The sequence below is a fragment of the Branchiostoma belcheri genome, unplaced genomic scaffold, assembly GCF_001625305.1.
Source record: "Branchiostoma belcheri isolate BF01 breed outbred unplaced genomic scaffold, Haploidv18h27 scaffold106, whole genome shotgun sequence".
NCBI classification, from domain to species: domain Eukaryota; kingdom Metazoa; phylum Chordata; class Leptocardii; order Amphioxiformes; family Branchiostomatidae; genus Branchiostoma; species Branchiostoma belcheri.
Window position 1 is genome coordinate 1,022,549 of NW_017802447.1, and position 19,265 is coordinate 1,041,813.

Genomic DNA, 19,265 nt, shown 5'->3' on the forward strand with positions numbered 1-19,265 from the left:
TGGTCACCTGGCCATAGTGGTCAAATTTGGCCAGTCCCTTGAGTGACCACTATAGGCAGGTTTGACTGTATTTTGCAGTGATGTTTGTGCTATATTTCAGCCATGAGTGGGTTGCGTGCGTCAGCTATGAGTTTGATGATGCTTATATTCATACAGCTGTGAACACTTAAAATGATGAGATGTTTTTACCAAGCTTTATGAAGTGGAAGACACCGGGATGATAGAACACTCATGTCACAAGATGCAGTCTCTCTTGAGGTGTCAGCTGGGGACAAAATTAGGCTGGGGAGATCTTATTAACCTTTTTGACTTCCTTATATGACCTTTTTAAGAGGCTTTTTACATGAAATGCAAAGTACTTCTCAGAAACCAGCCACCTGCCTTCTTATTAATAGACATCAAGTTTTTGACAGTTATTTTATTGATAACCAAATAAGAGAAGCATGCTCTTTTAAGATGGTGTTAGTTACATAAACAGAGACTGCATCTTTATGGAACAGAGTCAAACAAAACAGGTCCATCTGAAGACCTAACCACAGTAGAGAAATGGAAACTGAAGTGGTCACCTGTCACGGTCATCAGGAATAGCCAAAGGTATCATGCATGGAGTAGTCAGGGGAGGAAGAATGAGGGATAGGAAGTAAGAAAAAATGGAAGATATCAGAGAATGGACCTGTCCAGCACAACATTATTTAACAAGCAAAACTGAGAATGGTGGAGAAAACTGGTTGTCAGATAATCTATGGTTGAATAGTTAGACAGAAAGGATAAGATGATGAGATAGTTAATCCATTTAAAAAATGAGGTGCCAACTTTAAAGTGACCAGCGTGTCATGTTAAACTCTGATGACACCCGGATTGTCCACAAATGTTACCAAACTTTTCATCAGCAAGCGAGTGTGACGGGCAGGTCAGAGAACGGGTGTTCAGGTGAAAATATTTATCCTGCTGGCCTCCCTACCTGTCTGGGGTTACAGCTCACTCCACTGTACTTTCTCATACAGGCGTGCAGGTGGGAAAAGATGCAATGAGAATCAGTCAACAGTGGGGCCATGGCACATTCCTCAGTGTCTATGGACTGACCTGTTTGTTACTAGGCCTTTCAGACTGATGGATACCACTACTTTCTTTTTCGTAAACAAATGGATTCACTAACATTTCTTGTTTTAATAAAATTAAATTACCTGCCCAACATGCTATTTTGCCAGTATTGTGAAGTTACCTGGAATGACAAACATTGAACATGTACAGTGCTTCAATCTGTTGGTGCCCACTTTTGTAAAGATCAGTGATCTTCACGAAGAAACATTAGTTGATGTTGCCAGCATCTGGATGCTGGAGCTGGACTCCATGGTGGTTTATAGCTGCTGGGTTGCAAAGCCCTGCTTCTGATTCTGAATGACTTTTCCGCTGCCTACTTTCATGCTGTAAAAAGGTTCATGTATTACCACGGATTTTTCCAGTAGTAAAGATTTTAGCTTGACTAAATCATGCTCCTAGCAACCTGCCTGACTTTCAACTTTTTAGCCCTACTAGTTAAAACCCCTGACAGGATGAGATTGTCAATGTAGGCTATAAATTAAAGATTTCAAATGAAGTTTTGTGCATCAAAATTATACTCAAATGTGGTAACAGAAAACAGCTTCAAGTTCTTTGGGCTGTTCTTTTGTTTCATTTTACCAATGAAACATTTTATCTGTCTTTGATATGAAACATTTTATCTGTCTTTGATATGAGATACAGAGACTTCTACAGAATACAGTGTATTTCTTGTTCGGCATGATCTTAATCTTATCAATATAATTTTCAACACTTCAAATCGTATCTTTCTTTCATGTTTGCCTACATGGCAAATATTCATGTAAAACTAATTCTGTCGTGCCTCTGACAAGTGAAATGAGCAGTATCAAAAGAGCAAGTTTACCCGAAGGCCATTTTTCCATTTTCCAAGAGTTGACTCAATTTTGACAGAGATTGGTTTACCCATTCATGTGAAAATGTCCTGCGGTGGGTATCTTCTTCCTCATCAAGTTTCTTCTTCATCTCCCCTTGAAGTGCACTGAATGCACTTCAAGGAGAGATGAAGAAGAAACTTGATAAGGAAGAAGATGATTGTGGGAAAATGAAATCACTTCCCCAGCAACAAATTCTTTTTTGAACAAACACTTCTTGATAAAGATAGACTTCACTTCTTGATTAAGATATTACTTGACAATGTTTAAAACAAAAAAGAGTGGTTGATCGATCTTGAGTTCTTGAAGAGTTTTTTTGTTCTGTGTCATGTTACAGGGGTCGAAATAGATTTTGGGGCCAACTTGCACTGGTGCAAATGAAAAGAAAAATACTTGCACCGGAAGAAAAATAGTTGCACCCTCCAAAAATACAGAAGTGATGGGAAACATCCGCTGGCAGCGACGTAGATAGTAACCTTCTGTTACTTACAAAAAATGAAGAAAAACTTCATGGATTCTGGTTTTGTTCCTTTCCACTCCAGTTCTTTATTAATTAATATTATTGGGTAATTCTACAGGTAGTAACAGTGGATAAAGCAAACTTGCACCATGGTACAAGCAGGCAAAAAATTAGTTGCACGACACCAAATTTACTTGCACCAAGTTGCACACAGAGGGTTATTTCGACCCCTGTGTTATTTTTTACACTTTCTCATACATGTCAAATCTTACCAACAAGCTGAAATAATCCATTTATCAAAATACAACTTTTAATGTCTTTAGGGACAAAAACAAACATTAAAAGATTTTCTTCATGTAAAAATGATGAGAGATGTGTTGGTAATGGTGTCTAGTTTTTGCTGACCAACATGTTTGAAATGTCTTCAAATAAACCGTCAGTCAACTTGGATGAAGCCTTGATATCAAAAAATGCTCCGCATCAAATTAAATGAAACACAAACATAGTTTATGCATAATTTGTTTCCTTTTCATTAGTTTACAGAGCTTTGTTGTATATGTATTATGGTACACCTTCTTGTTATATATGCTTAGTCATTTCATGCTGTACATATACATGTACATCGCTACAGGCCTTTCTGGGAAGTATTGATCATGGCAGTGGGTTTGCAGTGCATGTGAAGTGAAACACATGGAGTCAGAGTGATTGTTGATACTGTGCTGAGAGGTGTATTAGGCATATTTACTGTAGCGCCTTTATGGGTCCTTAAAAAGACATTATTCACGTAACCTGTCTATCAGAGAACAGAGGAGGCATTGAGCTAAACTGGATAAGATACTGGCACTGGATAGAAACTATAGTATGTGTGTTACAGGAGTTGATTGTAGTTCATTGTCAGAAAAACAATGGCAAAGTCTGTATAGCACAAAACTAGATGTGTTTTGAAAAGAATAGAATTAGTTTTGTATCCCTTTCTCTGTGTGTTTGACAAAAGTTAACTTGTAATAGCTATTGTTGTAAATGGCAGATTGCATAATAGTTGGGTGTTATTCATTAATTAGATATCTTACATTGTTAGCATTTGGTGTGGCAGTTTCCTTCATAAAAAGATTAAGCACTAATGCTGATTATAGCAGGTTCTTTTTGTCACTCCTTTTATGACTGGATCAATATAGTTTTCCTTACAAAGTCAAAAACTCATCAGTTACACTGCTACAAAGTACAGTGAGATACCCAGGGTACCTTAGCCTGGATGCCAGACTGTTTCCAGGGCTTACACAGGCCAGCTCCTCGGCTCCAGGGCCAACATGCCCCAAGGAAGTAATAACACAGCCCTCATGAGTTAGAACAGGAGAAAGCCAGGCTTCATTGTCAAAAAATTAGCTACCCCAACATCTACTTGGAGATGACGAGATACATACTCTGAAGTCTCAAGCTTATCCTGTCCATTGAAGATTACCAGTGGAGCAGATCATAAAAGATGCCAGAGAATAAAACCTTCCACTTCATTGTGATTCACAGGAAATACTGGCTTAAATGGTGTCAATTTTGTCAGTTAATTGTGCTTAAGAGGGCCAATACAAGCTCGTATTAAGTTGTAATTACTAGTTGATAATCCATAACAACTGCACATGTCTGTGTATCTAGATGTGTAGAAAGAATGACAATTGACAGTTCTAGGTCAAGCTTTTCAGGTATTTGGTCACTGGGGTGGACATTGTTCTAAATTGTGAACAAAACATGGACAAGGGAGAGTTGAAAAGAAACAGGAAAGTTGCTGTCAACATTCATTTAGATGCAAATTTTGTAAATACCAGCCAAGAATTGATTTGTGAGAATTTACCACTTCAAAAGGTTCTGTCACAGAAGCAAGAAGTGGCCTTAATAGTGGAATATTCCATTTTTAAAAGATTCAAGGGGTTGTTGCATGTGTAAGAATCTCTTACAATTGGCATACTAATCACTAAGTTCATACTTTCAGATACAAAGATATGATATTCAATATTATAGAGAAGTTGCTTAAGCTTGGAAATTGGCTTTGAACATGAGACTGGTTTTTGATGCAGGTATTATTTGTAATTCATAAAAACAAAGATCTTCTCATTAACAGACATTACTCAATTTATTCAAAGTATTATATAGTTTTACTTTGCTATCTACAATTTTTTGAAATATTTCATCCAACATCCTGTGGAAGATGAAACAGAATTTGGAGAAATGTCAAATAGCAGATGAAAGGGGAATAAGAAATAATCTGTTTGCTTTTATGTGATATGCCGACATCTGTGCATTGAAACATCACCGACAGTGACTGTCCTCTCCACACACAGTCCTCTTCCATTCTCTGTAGAATTTGTTCCTGGCTTGTAACATAATGCTCGCCACGTAGCATGTTGTTTCCGGTCGCCATGCCAACTGTTATTGTACCTCTTGTCGCACGCCTCCTCAATAGAATCAAGAGATTTCTGAGAGGCCACTTAATTATGGAATGATGTAGTTGGGAGTACCCTGCCAATTTAAAGACAAGCCCTTATAGCCCTCTTGCTTAGAGGTTGGCTATAATTTGGTCATTAGAAAAGTGTATGTTACAAAAGACGTGGCTCTTGGCAGAACTTTATATTGACAATTACTGTGTATACCTCAGCTACTTTGCAAATTATCCCTAGTTTGTCAGCATTGCTGCCTATTCTCATTGTGAAAATAAATTGTAAATTCTTTTTCTGAGAAGTTTGGAAAAAGCTTTCCGTTGTTTTGGGTATGCCACCCTTGACAAATTATTTCTAAAGAAATTCATCCATGTGATGCATGTAACAATTTGCAGTGATTTGTCCAACATTGTAGTATACTATTAATCTTCACTTGCTGTTATAACATGCATAATTTATTTGTGTATTGCTGGCATTCCAGCCTTGCCAAATCCTGGCTTTTGATAAAACTGTTTCCCAGCTTTGAACTTAATCCGCCATGCAGGAAGCGTATCACGTAATGCAGATGTAGAGAGCAGACAAATTTCTTCTCAGTGAGTGTTCCTGTTTGTTTGCAGTTCTCCCAGAGAGAGCAGGGTTAAGTGGGGGCTGCTTAACAATACGCTTCCTATATCGCCATTTTCTATAGGCACGCAGGAAGCAAAATATAGCTCTACGCTGAAGTGCGTGATTGTTCAAAGCGGGCCCAGTGCGGAATCTGACTGGACCAGTTGTGGTTGAAGGTTTCCCACAGGGAATAACAAAAGTAGCTTTTCAGAACAAGGATAAGCGGGTGTTAGGAACAGTTAGAGCAGATATTGGCTAAGCAGCCGTACAAGGTGGAAGAATGGTCGGATTTGGTCCGTAGGACAGCAATGTTGTGATTGAGGATTGCAGGAGGGGAGGGAGTAAGGAAGCTTTGGAGACAGGGTCTCACACCAGTGATCCTGAGACAAAGGGTATCACACAGGTGTTCAGGGTGTGTGCATGGAGGATGGAGCAGCAGTCACATGACTCTACTTCTAATGAAGATGAGACCAGAAAGCAGTGTTGTTACTTGATAAAAAAAAAGGAATTTCGTTCTTAAAAGTCAGATTTAGAGAACAAACAGGTCTGAAAGCTACTGCTGTATTCTGAGTATTCATATGAGTGAGACAAACATTGGATTTACCTGCCCAATGGACAGAACAAGATGTATGGGAAAACAGTTATCAAATATACCAATCTTAAACTTAACTGCCATCCCTTTAGCTATACTTAACCCTTCGCAATTACAGGTACCCCTATTGTCAATCAGCTCTGTCAGTCTTGTAAATGGAGAACTGAAACCAAAGGAGTTTGTAGCATGTAACTTGAATGAAACGAAAAAGAAAGTAAAGGCAAAACGCTATGTTATTATGTTCTTTTTAAAGGTTTGAAGTTTGAGTTGATGCTGCCAGGGGCAAAACATGCAGCATTACATCTACCTTTGTGGCAAGTAACAACCCTCAGCCATTTTTCACTGTTGTTAGTCGGCTTGCATCCATGCGTAATGATTCGTCCATTGTTCTTGACACCAAGGGCCAGCCGAAAGGCGCCGGGAGCTTTGATTTGTGGGCAGAAGGTTGCTAGAAGAAGGCCCTCTTGTCCTCGCCTGAGACAATGCAGCCATTTTGTGGATTTATTGAAAAACATCAACTTGTAAGGAGGGTTGGTAAGGAGGCAGCCATGTTGACAAACTCGCCCCTCCACTCAAAAAGGCTTTTCAAATTCCCCAGCTGGCCTGATTTCAAGGCTGTCCGAGTACAACAGGTTGATGTGAAATTATTAATTAATCAGACTATCTGCTCCCTTTTTGGCTCCAGAAGAGGAACACTTGTGCTCCTCATTGATACAAGAGTCTGGTCTAGTGGAATAATCTGGTTGGAATGTTACCGACTTGTACAATTGAATCAAGAAAGCATTGCATGTTGCACTGGTTTTGCACTGAAACCTTGCTCAGTCAGAGAAAATAATTTGCTGAAATTCCCTAGAAAAGATTGACTTTGGGAATTTGAGGGTCAAATATTTATTCCTGCTCACCAATTTACCAGTATTCCAGTTTTCGTTTGGACCAGCTTCCTGGAAAAATCCTGATTTGAAAAATCCCCACATCATAGCAGTAATGCATGTGTCTCTTCTTCCTTTTGCCAAGGATTTCAGAAATGGAAAAATGGCCCTCCGGCTATACATCTACTGTCAGACAAAACCTTTACTTTGACTTGAAAGAGAGGGCTCCTCTTATCATGAATGACATATTGATGTTGTCTATAGGTGTCTGCAGGGCATATTTTTCTCAGTTATAGAGTACTCGTCTTCAAAGTTTAAAACTCAAACTCTGTCTTTGTTATCACTTGAAAGGATTCTCCTTTGAAAGTCCAGGCTTAAAGAACCATTATACAGAACGAAAGGTCTTGCTTAAACATGTGTTAGAGAGTACAGTATGTTGGTACAGCATGAAATAGTAATGAACGTTAAAAGGTGATTCTTCATGTGTGGCTGTCAGGTTCAGAGTGTTGGCTGGGAAGGCAGCTAATGATGATGATGGATGTGGTAAGCTGGTTGCCGGGGGCAACAGACTCTGGTTATCATCACAGCTCTGTCCTTTTGATGGGTCGGGTACTGTCTGTATTCCCAAGATGGCTTCTGTTCAACTACCAACTGCATTTTCATGAAAGAACTGTTCCCTGTGGTTATGACATGTAGGAATGGAGGCTAAAGGTCAAGCAGGTAGAAGGAAATTAGCGTTCCAGTTTGAATTTTTCCAGATTAAATTTTACTAGAATGAAGCTGCATGTTGTTATAAAGTGTGTATTAGTTATTGCATTAGGCAGCATAAGGTCTAGGGTACATTTTGTCCTCTCTGCTGCAGATCTTAAAATATTGCAACCCAAGTTATCACACGGTCCGGAAAACATGTATCGAACATTGTCACGGCCCAGCTATGAATAAGTCTTCCTGGATACACACTAGACACAGGTACACAATGGGACAGGTATGGACAACTAATCCCCCCACGACTGTGGAAATACAAGTACAATAGGGAAGATGGGGAAACAGTATGTTCATATCCTCCTTAGTATGTCATCTTTTCAAAAGGGACGGAAGCCACACCTATGTGTCTGTTTTGATTTTGTTTTTCTTGACGTACATATATAGGAATTGTTTACACAGCTGAAAGCACAGGTACAGTGTATGGTGCAGATATAGGCACTCTACCTACAGGGTTACATGTAGGCTTTGGGGCTTGAGTAAAAGGGTTGTACTAGAAGGAAGAATACAGTCAAACCTGGCTAAGAAGGCCACCCAGGAGGCCAAGGTAAAGTGGTCTTCTTGGGCAGGTGGTCATCTTGGGAAGGTCACATATAGCTTGCACTTAAATGTATGGAAAACAAACTTCCAGACCAGGAAAAGGTAGTTGTTAGGGTGAAGAGGTGGCAACTTGGGCAGGTTTGACTGTAGTATCCTGCACATCAATTTATGAAATCCTTGTATGTTACATAGCATTTTCAATGAGAGTCACCAGAAACACATGGTCATAAGCAAGGTATTCTTGGGATTCTAAGGAAAAGTACAGGTGACAAAGCAAAACTTCAGGACGAGGAAACTCCCGTCACTAAGCCAGGCGTCACGTTTGGTGGATTGTTAGTCATGGGGAAGTGACTATCCAAAATCAATGAACTGTCAGCCCAGGAGATGTTTAGACTGTGTTTTTACCTGACACACAGGAAGGGGTCCTATTGTCCAATAAGTGACTCAAAGTGCAGCCCTGTAAGTGCTTGTACGGTCCATACATTATTGACTGATGTCATTGCAGACAAAGAAGATGATTAATACAGTACAGAATGTCAATAGGACCTGAAACTGGGCGATCAAAGGGAATGGGGGGTTGGGGGAGAAGAGGATATAAAAGACCCTGCCCTAAATTTGTTGTGTAGTTTGTACAAGAAGCATTATTGCACATAATATATACCTGCTCTTAGCACATGAAACTAGTAAACTTAACTGTAGTAGTTCTACCTGTCAGTATTTTTTTGTTGGACTTTGTTCCTACAAATATGCCTGTCTTTGTCAAGTTTATGACCCTTACCCCAACTCTGTAGTCGCATAGTCTGTTTAACAATTAGTTGAGCTGTGTTACCAGGACTGTTTTATATTTAATGAGCTTGCTAAGTAGTGCACATTTATATCTTAGTAAGATAACATCTTTATGTTTCGAACAGGACAATTTGTCTCCTGGTTTTGAGGACAAATACATGGGCAAGCAGGGCTCAAAGTACTTTGTAGTAGAGGAAACATTAAAATTTACCTGCATCACTCGGAATTTAGGAAGTATGGATCATAAACCCTGGCCATTCCTCTCATACTTCAAGTTCATTGGAGGTCAATGCCTCAAATAAAAATCCACATACATTCACGATTCCACATGGACTTGGAGCAGGTTAGGTGCAGGCAGACATCAGAAATATCTGCACAGCTCCAGTTACCTGCACTAACCTGTATATGCATGGGGAATTTCGAGCTCTGGGAAGTACTATTTTGACTTGATGCAGTTGCCTAATTAGCATGCGGGTATGTACCTAGGAGAAGGGAATGATGCTAGCAAATACAGGTACATGTTCAAGGCTTTGTGTGAGCCCATGGGAGGGGCTCAGTTCAGACATGTTTATTGTATAGGTCATGACAGGAACATGTAAGTTTGTCAGAGGTATTTCCTCTCCGTCATGGTCTTGCTACTGTTTCTGAGGCAACTTGTTAGAAAGGCTATGTCTTCATCAGTATTTCTTAATCTGGTAGTTTATCGGTTTGTGAGCAAGACAATTGGATAGATCTGCTATAGATCTCTACAGAGTTAAAGCCAATGATGCATAGACTTTAAGAACTTGAAGAAAAACCATTGGTTCCTTATGTAACAAGATTACAAGCTAGTCAATTCTATGGAGGAACCTTGGGGATAGTTTAAAGTTCTGCTGTAGGCTTTCGGTTATGTATATTGTTGGTCCCTAATGTTGGCAACACCCATTGAATCTCACATATCTGTTACAGCATGAGAAATGAATAAAAACAACCACAATGAATAAACACCCCCATAAGAATGATACCTTTTCACTGTCTTACATTAGTTACAATACTAAAGCCAAATCCCAAATCATTATCATCATTATTAGTTGCATAACTAGACTCTAGACAGCTGTCCTCAACAAGAGCCCAATGCTGATCCAGAAAATGTTAGTGAAAAAAAAAAAAGATGAGTAGAAAATGCGTAGCAAGAAATTGTCCAGACATCGTTAAGGTATATTCGTATAGAGATAAGGATAATTTGTTGCCCTGGAGATTTAAGATAATGTCCATGTAATGCCTACAGCTATATTCTACAAAATCAATGTACAGTCTCTGTAATTCACTGTAGTGTAATAACCTAGACTGTCATTACATGCCAGTACAATTCTTTCTCCCACTTTATCAAGGATGGGGAAGTCACGTAGTACACGCTCGCACACAAAGCACAGCCATTGTGTGATGACCCAGAATTGTCTGTCTAGGTCACTTGGCTTTCCTTGGTTGTTAGGGTTAACAAATGTATTTTGAATACGAATATCAATTCTTATAAGCTTGGCTGTCATTGTGTCAAGTAATACATCAGTTTTTACCAAGGAGGCACCATGCCTTGATGAATACCAAATGAAATGGGTCATGATGCCTTAAGTATGTCAGTGACATTGATGGATTGTTATAGGTTATCAGATTTAGATAAAAGGACAGGTTTTACGACCTGGCACCATGTGATGCTCAATAATGGATTTGATAGGAATTTAGGAATCTTGTTCCATCTAACTCATTGTGTGCCTGAATGATGTCTCTTTTGTACATGAACAATGTATTGTTTGCTGTTCAGGTATATTTGGATTTATTGCCTATAGAACGATTACTGTAACTATCTTTTATGTTTAAAAAATCACTCATGGATCACTGTCACTGTGAAAGTCCTAGTAAAGCTACAAAATTTTTACTACGACAAAATGGAATTTGCCTTTTAAGTTACAGTACTTATGTCTGGGTTGAGAATATAATTTCTTGAATGACATTAATTGTAATATTATATGTAGGCTGCATGTAGTTATCAATAGGGTGAAAATGTTGATGTCAGCTATCATTCCTCTTCTAGTAAAAGATATCAGATACCTCAATGTTTCCCTAAGTGTATTACCTTATCATTCTCCCTGCTGCCTAACCCTATAGTACACAAAATTGTTGGCAAATGGCTACTGTTTTTCAGCAGGCTGAAGGTTAATACCTGTTTACACCCACATTTGAATATTTATATAGAAACTGTTCAATTCTGCATCTGATAATAAAAAATGCCAACTATTTGGAATTTGAACCTTCACCCCCATGTCTACAAAAATGCAGTTGCAAATGAGAATGCTGATGAGAACTTAACTCTCATTAAGTCCACACGTATGGATTTTTCTTTGAGTTTGACTCACTCGTATGAATGTCCAGACCTACATTTAGATTGCCCTCAGCCTTGCCAAATGTTATAAATAAACATGGTACCCGTATATGATTGTCTCAATTTTAGAGTTCAATTTATCTCCAAGCAGATATTTGGGTGGAAGATTGTAATGTTCTCACAGTGCCAGACTTCTCAGACAACCCAGCAGTCAGAAAACATTACACTCTTCCCCCCAACATCTGCTTGGAGATATTAGAGTTAGACATACATGTCCTTGAAGCAGTTCAGTTCAGTTCAGTGCTAAATACATTATTTATTCAAGATCCTATTAAATGCCATAAATGTTTTAGTGACACATGTTTTCATGATCGGTACAGTTACCATGCAGACATGAAGTATGTCAGAGTACCATTTCCGGATTCGAAATACATGATATATGCAGGTAAAATATTGGAGCTGTGCAGGTACTTCTGATTTCTACCTGCACCTAAAAATGTCTGAGACAGCAGATGTTGAAGCATTATTATCAGTACAGGTTTTGTGATTGATAGGTGAAAGCACTTGACGGTATCACAGTCTGCATCACTCCTTTTGGCAACATGCACAGTTATTGCCCAGGTCCCTTTACACTGTGACACGGTATCTTCCCGGATACGCAGTCCAGGAGTTTCCTGCCTACCTATACCTATACCTGTCAGCTACACCTCTTAATTTCCTTTCCATTCACTGATAAGGCACAGAAGAAAACGTCCCTGTCATTGTGTCCCAGAGGTGTGTTGTGTGTGTGCCAGACATATTTCCTCCTGCATGTCAGATATTTCACAGGCCGCAGTAGATGAAAACACCTTGGGACATTCTGGACCGAGCTGGAGGCATCGTAGGAATCCTGCCGATTGTTTTCCCCACCTGTAAAGTGCCGTCGTGTTGATGATCAGTTTTTGTGACGAACTGCTCGGATGTTTTGACAACATACATATCATTCTTCGGGGAGAAAGCACCCTTTGAAGCTATGCCAATTTGTAGTGAACCTTTGTTCGACGGTTGAGAGACTATTTTTGGAAAACTGGGTGGCGAAACATAGTGCACAATACAGTGCCACCATCTTTCGTCAATAGACTTTCTACAATGGATTATTTTGTTTTTAAAGAAATTGTTGAGTTATTGCAGCACAATTGAGTAGTCTTATTATCTACATCATAACTACAAGTGCATACATAATATCATACTTTATGTTGATATGTTTTGGAAAAATTATCTGATAGCAGAGGCAGTCCATAGCAAATTCAAAATATGAATTATAAAATGGCAATGCTCTCATCATTTACAGCATTTGATGCCATCTTTCAAACGTGCCATTCAGTCTATGATAGCTATTGTATTATTACCCCCAAATCCAGAAAGACATATTACCACACTTATCAACAGATTTCCTAAGCTGTGTCATCAATTTAGCACACAGTGTTTAATCCCTGACTCCCTGGTTACCACTGAATCATCCTCACCCTTCAGGAGGGCTGACATTGGCACACCTGTGCAGAATGGGAACAAATGTTACACAAGAGGTCATGACCTGGCTTTCCTGTAGGACTGGACAGGTTTTCAACCAATCTGTCTGCCAGTATAGAGGCTGGTGGTAGGATTTGAAAAGAAAATCTTTCATTTCAAGTACATAAAAAGGTCCATCCATCTATTATTGGAGACAGATGGCAATTCTACATGATAAAATGAGAATTGTGTCTGAATTTCATTGGTTATGTTAGATGGAAATAGTCAGACATTATTGGGGAAACTTTAGTGTACTTTCATGTAGTTATCTATACTATAGAAATGTACAGAATACAGCCCAGGAATACCACTCAGGGGACCAAAAAAATCTGGTTTATATTGACAGGTGGTCTCTATACACGGGACTCGTAATGCTTGTGTTAATGAAAAAAGTTATCTATGGGACCAATAAAAAGTGGTCACATTGGCCAGATGGTCATTAGGTTTTCATTTGTAAAGGTTTGACTGTATGCCAAAAAAAGGTGAAACATATTAACATCATGAAAGACAAAGGTATTTTGAGAAGCAAAATGGCAGACAGTCTGATGATGAAGACAGTCTTTTCTTGAATCCCTCCCTCTTTATCTAACCTCCTCACCTTTTCTCATTTTGGTACACAAGGTTGTACAGTGTTTTTGTTATGTCAGGTGTGCTACAGGCACTGCAGTTACTGAACTGTTGTCACCTTTAAATGCCACCATGATGCCATCTTTCCTGTATGTGGACAGAGTACAGCAGTCGTTAAACTAGACCTTGGGTACAAATAAATATGCCTTGTTTTGAATACTTCCTATCACATATCTCTACTGCATCTTTCCCACCTGTTTGCAACATTGGGGGTTATAAGTAGACAAGTTCTAATGCAGACCATTTCTTGCTGACCTTTAAATTGTGGTGTTTCTAATGTATTGATGGTGTCTCTTTGAAAGTTGTGCTAACCAGTTTCTTCAAGTCTGACAAATGTTTCTTGTGACACTTGGTCTTGTATCTAGGTGAAGAAATTGGTTTGTTGAATGTTGTGTTGTGAAATGTGATCCCTGCTTCTGCACTGGAGTGTGCAGCTGCATTGTGTGGCCGCAGATGGTTCGTCTCAAAATCAGCACCCAGGAAAGGAGGACAAAAAAAGAAGGGACTCCAATCTGAATCTGATACTTTCGTAATTCAGCCCAGTGCAAAGAAACTTTGAACAAAGCCACCCTTGGTTTACTAAGTGTCCTGAGTGTGAATGCTTATGTGTTGTTTGGTGTGTCAACAAGTAGAGGTTGTTTCCATGTATGCAGTCAGTCCACATAGCCATGGCAGAGGGGCAACCTATCCCAGCATGCATTTGATATTTTGACTAAGTCAGCATTAAACCTGCTGATCATGGACCTTCCCTTTTGAAAAGTTAAGTTTTGTGTTAAATTAAAGAGAAAGTTTTAGTACATATGGACAAAACCAAGAGCTGCATGTAGGACCAGGAAAGACATGTTCTCATAAATTTACAGTCTTACCTGTAGTACCGGGTAATCTTGGATGCTTGTGCCTATGAATAACAAGAAATTTGGGATCGGGAAAGGGTGGTTGTGATGACCAGGTGGCCAGGTTGAAGAGGTGGCTGCTTGGGCAGGTTAGACTGTAATAATCACTTCTGTCTTTCTTCAACAATGTGGAAATAACAAGACGCACAAACTCTGTTCAAGAAATCTGGCACACGATACATTTTAACAAAGTTTTCCTTCTTCACAGATCCACATATCAAGGTGGCAGGCAGAGAGGAAGACGTTAGAGCAGCCAAGACCAAGATTATGGCTGTTTTAGATACAAAAGTAAGCATGCTATACTTCTGCTTTTCTGATAGAGATTGTCCTGTCCAATTTAGCTTGTGTATGTTGCTTTACATTAAATTTAAACCTTTGTGCATGGCTGTGTCAGTAGCTCCACCTATTGGTTGTCAAAATATTGCAGTGCTTCATCTTTGAAGTAAAAAGCAACAGGTTGCCATCAATGACTTTGAAGCGCTTCAGTATTTCAAGGCAACACCTTTGTTCACATGATGGTAACCACAAAAAATAGAAGCAAGTTAACATTCCTAGTTTTACCATGCAAGTTTAAGAGGCTTATTCTTTTGTTCTTCACAACAGAGTAACAGAGTGACCTTGAAAATGGATGTTTCTCACACGGAACACTCCCATGTCATTGGGAAAGGCGGCAATAACATCAAGAAGGTCATGCAAGAAACAGGGTGCCACATCCACTTCCCAGACTCCAACAGGTCTTCTCTGGGGGAAAAAAGTAATCAGGTAAGAGAAAAATCAGGTTTCTGTGCATTTGTTTGCATAGCAGCATCACCTTGTGTAGCAGCGCCACCTTGGAAGTGAAAGAGTAATTGCGGTGTTTGTTCACTATTTCAGTTTAGTTACATATGTACAAGCAATGTGTAGGAATGATTATGAAGGAACCAATAGGGCTAATGTTGGTCAAGAGCTCGTCAGATGGATGACAGCAATAGAGCTAATATTGTTTGTACAGATTACAGTTGTACAGTACTTCATCTTGTTTTTTTGTTTTATAGGTTTCCATAGCAGGGTTGGTTCTCGGTGTGGAAAGTGCAAGAGCACAGATTAGGGTGAGTAACTGACAGTTTTAAATCTATTGAAACCAAACTCATAACTCTAATTAAGTGTAATTGTCAACACAAAAAATTTGACTTTCCAAAATTTTTAACTTTGAGCAGTCCACTGCTTCCATGCCCGTAGCCAGGATTGTGAATGGGGGGGTTCGTCCCACTGCTTGAGTGGACCTCGAGCGCCGAAGGCGCGAGGTTCCTAGGGGGGTCCGGGCATGCTCCCCCGGAAAATTTTGAAAAATGAACCTTCTAAAATGGCATTTCGTGCATTTTTGAGAGGATTTCCAAGAGAAAATCAGAGATAAATTTTTATTCAATGACGAAGAGAGCAGTTTTTCTACGATTCCAGTCCATCTTTTCAAGAAAAAACTTGGACCTTTACATAAAATGTGGACCAAAAAGTGGACCTTTACATAAAAAGTGGACCAAAAAGTGGACCTTTGAGCCTTGTGGGGGGGTTCTTCCGAACCCCCCGAACCCCCCCTGGCTACGGGCATGGCTTCTGTGATGAAAATTGTAAGACATGCTGGACTTGTAACTTTCTTGTTGCATTGATAACCTGTGTCTCTTGTTGTTTGCAGGAGTTGTTACCACTAGTCTTCATGTTTGAATTGCCGATCACGGGTGCATTACAGCCAGTGCCAGATGTGTCATCACCCCAGATCCAGCAAATACAGCAAACGTACAACGTCACGGTGGCCTTCAAGCAGAGACCCAGGATGTACGTCACCACGTGCGTGGTCCGCGGAACGGTCAACAACGCGCCGTCGGTCAAGGAAGCCACGGCCAGGCTCATTGACCACTTGACCGGGAACATGGGGGTAGGTGTAAAAACAAGTGCTTCTGCAAAAGCTGACCATTTTCGCCGCTTACAGGCTTACAGTTTTTACGAACATTTTCCCCATCCTAGCATTTCAATTTACCTAAGTTATATAAATGGTTCTAGTTCTCATCAACATTGTATATAATGAGAGAACATGCACTTCTATATTTCAACTCTTTAAGTTTAAAACATTACAAAAGTCAAGTATATAACAGTTTATAACCTGTTTTCTCTCTTTTAAGAGTCTTTTAAACAGAATAAAAAAATGAGACACAAAAGTACATTTTAACTTAAATTATAAGTAACGTTAATATATATATATATAATTTTATTCAAAATCTCTTCTATGGCTTTATCCCCAACATCTAAGTTTACAAACCTCGTGACATTCAACCAGGGCTTTAGCCAGCGCCCGTTTTACCGTCAATTGACGGTATTTTTTCCCGTCGGACGGTAAAAATTTAAGTCCTTACCGTCAACATTGACGGTCAAAAATCGTGGGTGAAGACATTAAACTTAGCAAAAAATGTAGCGAATTTGAATGAGCCACGGCGCGGGGTCTTTCCAAAGCGCGTCGCGTCTTTTCAAAACGCCGCAGGCCCACACATTTCTTATTTAAATACGGCGGGAAACCTGACTTCAAGGAACGTGCCGATGTCTGTTAACTCGGTTCTTTTCTTCAATGTTGCTGTCTGTTTAAACAACATGTGCTAACGGCCACATAAGAACAATGGCTCGACTCAGACTCACGCTGGTAACTGTACATGACAATAAGATAAATAAACAACATGTGGCAACGAACAAAGAAATATCAAACGTTTTGGAAATATACTGTACTTGAATTTTCATACCATCGCAAGAAAACGGAGATCGATCTACGCAAAGTGGCTTTATTATTTATATAAACTTCGTTAAACCACCTTAGAAGACTTGAGCGGCAGCATAAAGATAAATTTTCTGGAGCCGATCGCTGAAGCAAGTTTTTGCCGGCGTACGTAACTCCCTCCGCGGTAAAATCCCATATGCCGTAGCGAAATCGCGTCTCAGCACTTCCCCAAATCAACTCCATGGCCTCTAAAGTCTGCAAATGAGGTTAAACTTCCTCATTTCGGTTGAGAAGCGAAGCTACTAGTATAAAATCATGTGCATGGCGGCCATTTTGTTTGCTACCCGAAGTCTTCCGAATGATCTAAATAGGAAATCGTCGGAAATCTGAGCCACATCCCTGGCTGTCGGCATGCGCTCGGGGCTGGCTCGGTGGAAATCGGAGGCTGTGGCGTCAGGACTAGGTTTATTTGCATGGCTCGGGAAGCCGCCGCGGCTTGAATCGCAGCGGGATTTGGGCGCCGGGCGGGTCAAACAAAGGGAATATGAAGTTGTGAGGACCATGTTTTTTTTTTCATTCTTCAAATTGCAGATTGTGTAATTTTTATCCTGAAATCTTGAAAATCTATCTGCAAATTGCAGACTGAAGACGGGTATTTAGAACACTGAATACATGAAGTGTGCGGGGGGGCATGATGTCGATCACCGGATCATGATTTTTTTTCGCGTTGACCCTGATTCAACCCTAAAATAATACTCGAAGAGAACTTCAAAAGTCATCTTTTACTAATCATATATAATTGTTTACATTATATCATTTGATCAACCTGATCCATTAAAAATTGTCAATGGAAAATACCTTGCCAAACAATGCAATACCTATTTAAGTTAATTAAACACTCACTCATTAATTAATTAATTTCCTAAAATACAAAAGACATGTTGGTGAAAGTTAGGCACCCAGGTAATATCAATAGTTCCACGGACAGCTATGTAGGCCGGAGCTTCTATTGCGTGCGATCTACGTTTGGTCAGAAAATACACCCCCCCCCAACACACACACACACAAAAACACCGATCCGGGAACGCCTGAAAAGGAGGCTTTTAATAAGCTTTGCCTGCAGCGCCTTGATTGGTCGGACGTGTGACCCTCTGGACTGCCGGCTAATGGAAATCTGAACATCTAGACTAATCCACACTGCTAATGCTCATTGACATAATTTATGCAGTTTATTAAAATCCTTGATTACTGTGATTATAGACATGTCTTTATCAACATTTTTGGCAAATAATAAAATCAAGTTATTGTTCAAGACAAATTAAGTTTGTTTTGTCAGCAGCTTTGTTATGCAACATTAATAGAACTATGATTTTGAAATTAGCAAAGTATACAAACGTCCAAGGCATAAATGGTAAAAAGTGCACTCGCAACAACGACATCTAGCGACATGCGGCAACTCAGCATGTCTGCATGGCCGTCGCAACAACGACATCTAGCGACATGCGGTGACTTAGCATGTCTGCATGGCCGTTGAAGGGTGGAACCGTTGATCCATCCATCCAATCTCAATCTCGTCTGAGTTACCATTTTCGCGCATGCGAAAATGGTAAAAAAAGTCTGGTATGGTGAAGTTTAACAGTTGAACCAGATGATAGTTTTAGACTGAAATAACTGAAATTGCTATATGTCTATATGTATCTGATACTAGATAAAATTAAATTTCTTTATGTCTATATGTATCTGTACCATGGAGGCACAATAACATCAGACTGCAAGAGTGACTCTGACATATGTTTATGGAGTTAGTAAAACTCAATCATTTAACTCTATGTTAAACTAGAAAGGCCAATATTTGCTTTGGAGCAAATACAGCGATGGGTTCACCACATTTTACGACATGGCAGGGAAAGAATGAGAAACACAAGGGAAAACAATGATTTACATTGATATAACTATAATATGAAGTAAAATACAACTAAAACAACAGTTGGATAGCTATTCCCTACTTTATTGGTTAGGATTTTTAATTGCATAATGCAAACTGTTGATTTTCAAAATAAAAAAAAAACGTCCATGCCCCGCATTCCAATGCTGGAGCAGGAAAGCTTGAA

At 39.5% G+C, this 19,265-nt stretch overlaps 1 protein-coding gene across 1 annotated transcript in view; it reads left to right on the forward strand.

The window, feature by feature from the left end:
- LOC109478127 (protein bicaudal C homolog 1-like) overlaps positions 1–19,265 on the forward strand; it is a 55,199-nt gene that overhangs the window by 23,601 nt on the left and 12,333 nt on the right. Inside the window, 4 exon segments of the mRNA XM_019779619.1 lie at positions 14,626–14,705; positions 15,021–15,179; positions 15,452–15,505; positions 16,087–16,326. Of these exon segments, the coding sequence (XP_019635178.1) occupies positions 14,626–14,705; positions 15,021–15,179; positions 15,452–15,505; positions 16,087–16,326 (533 nt within the window).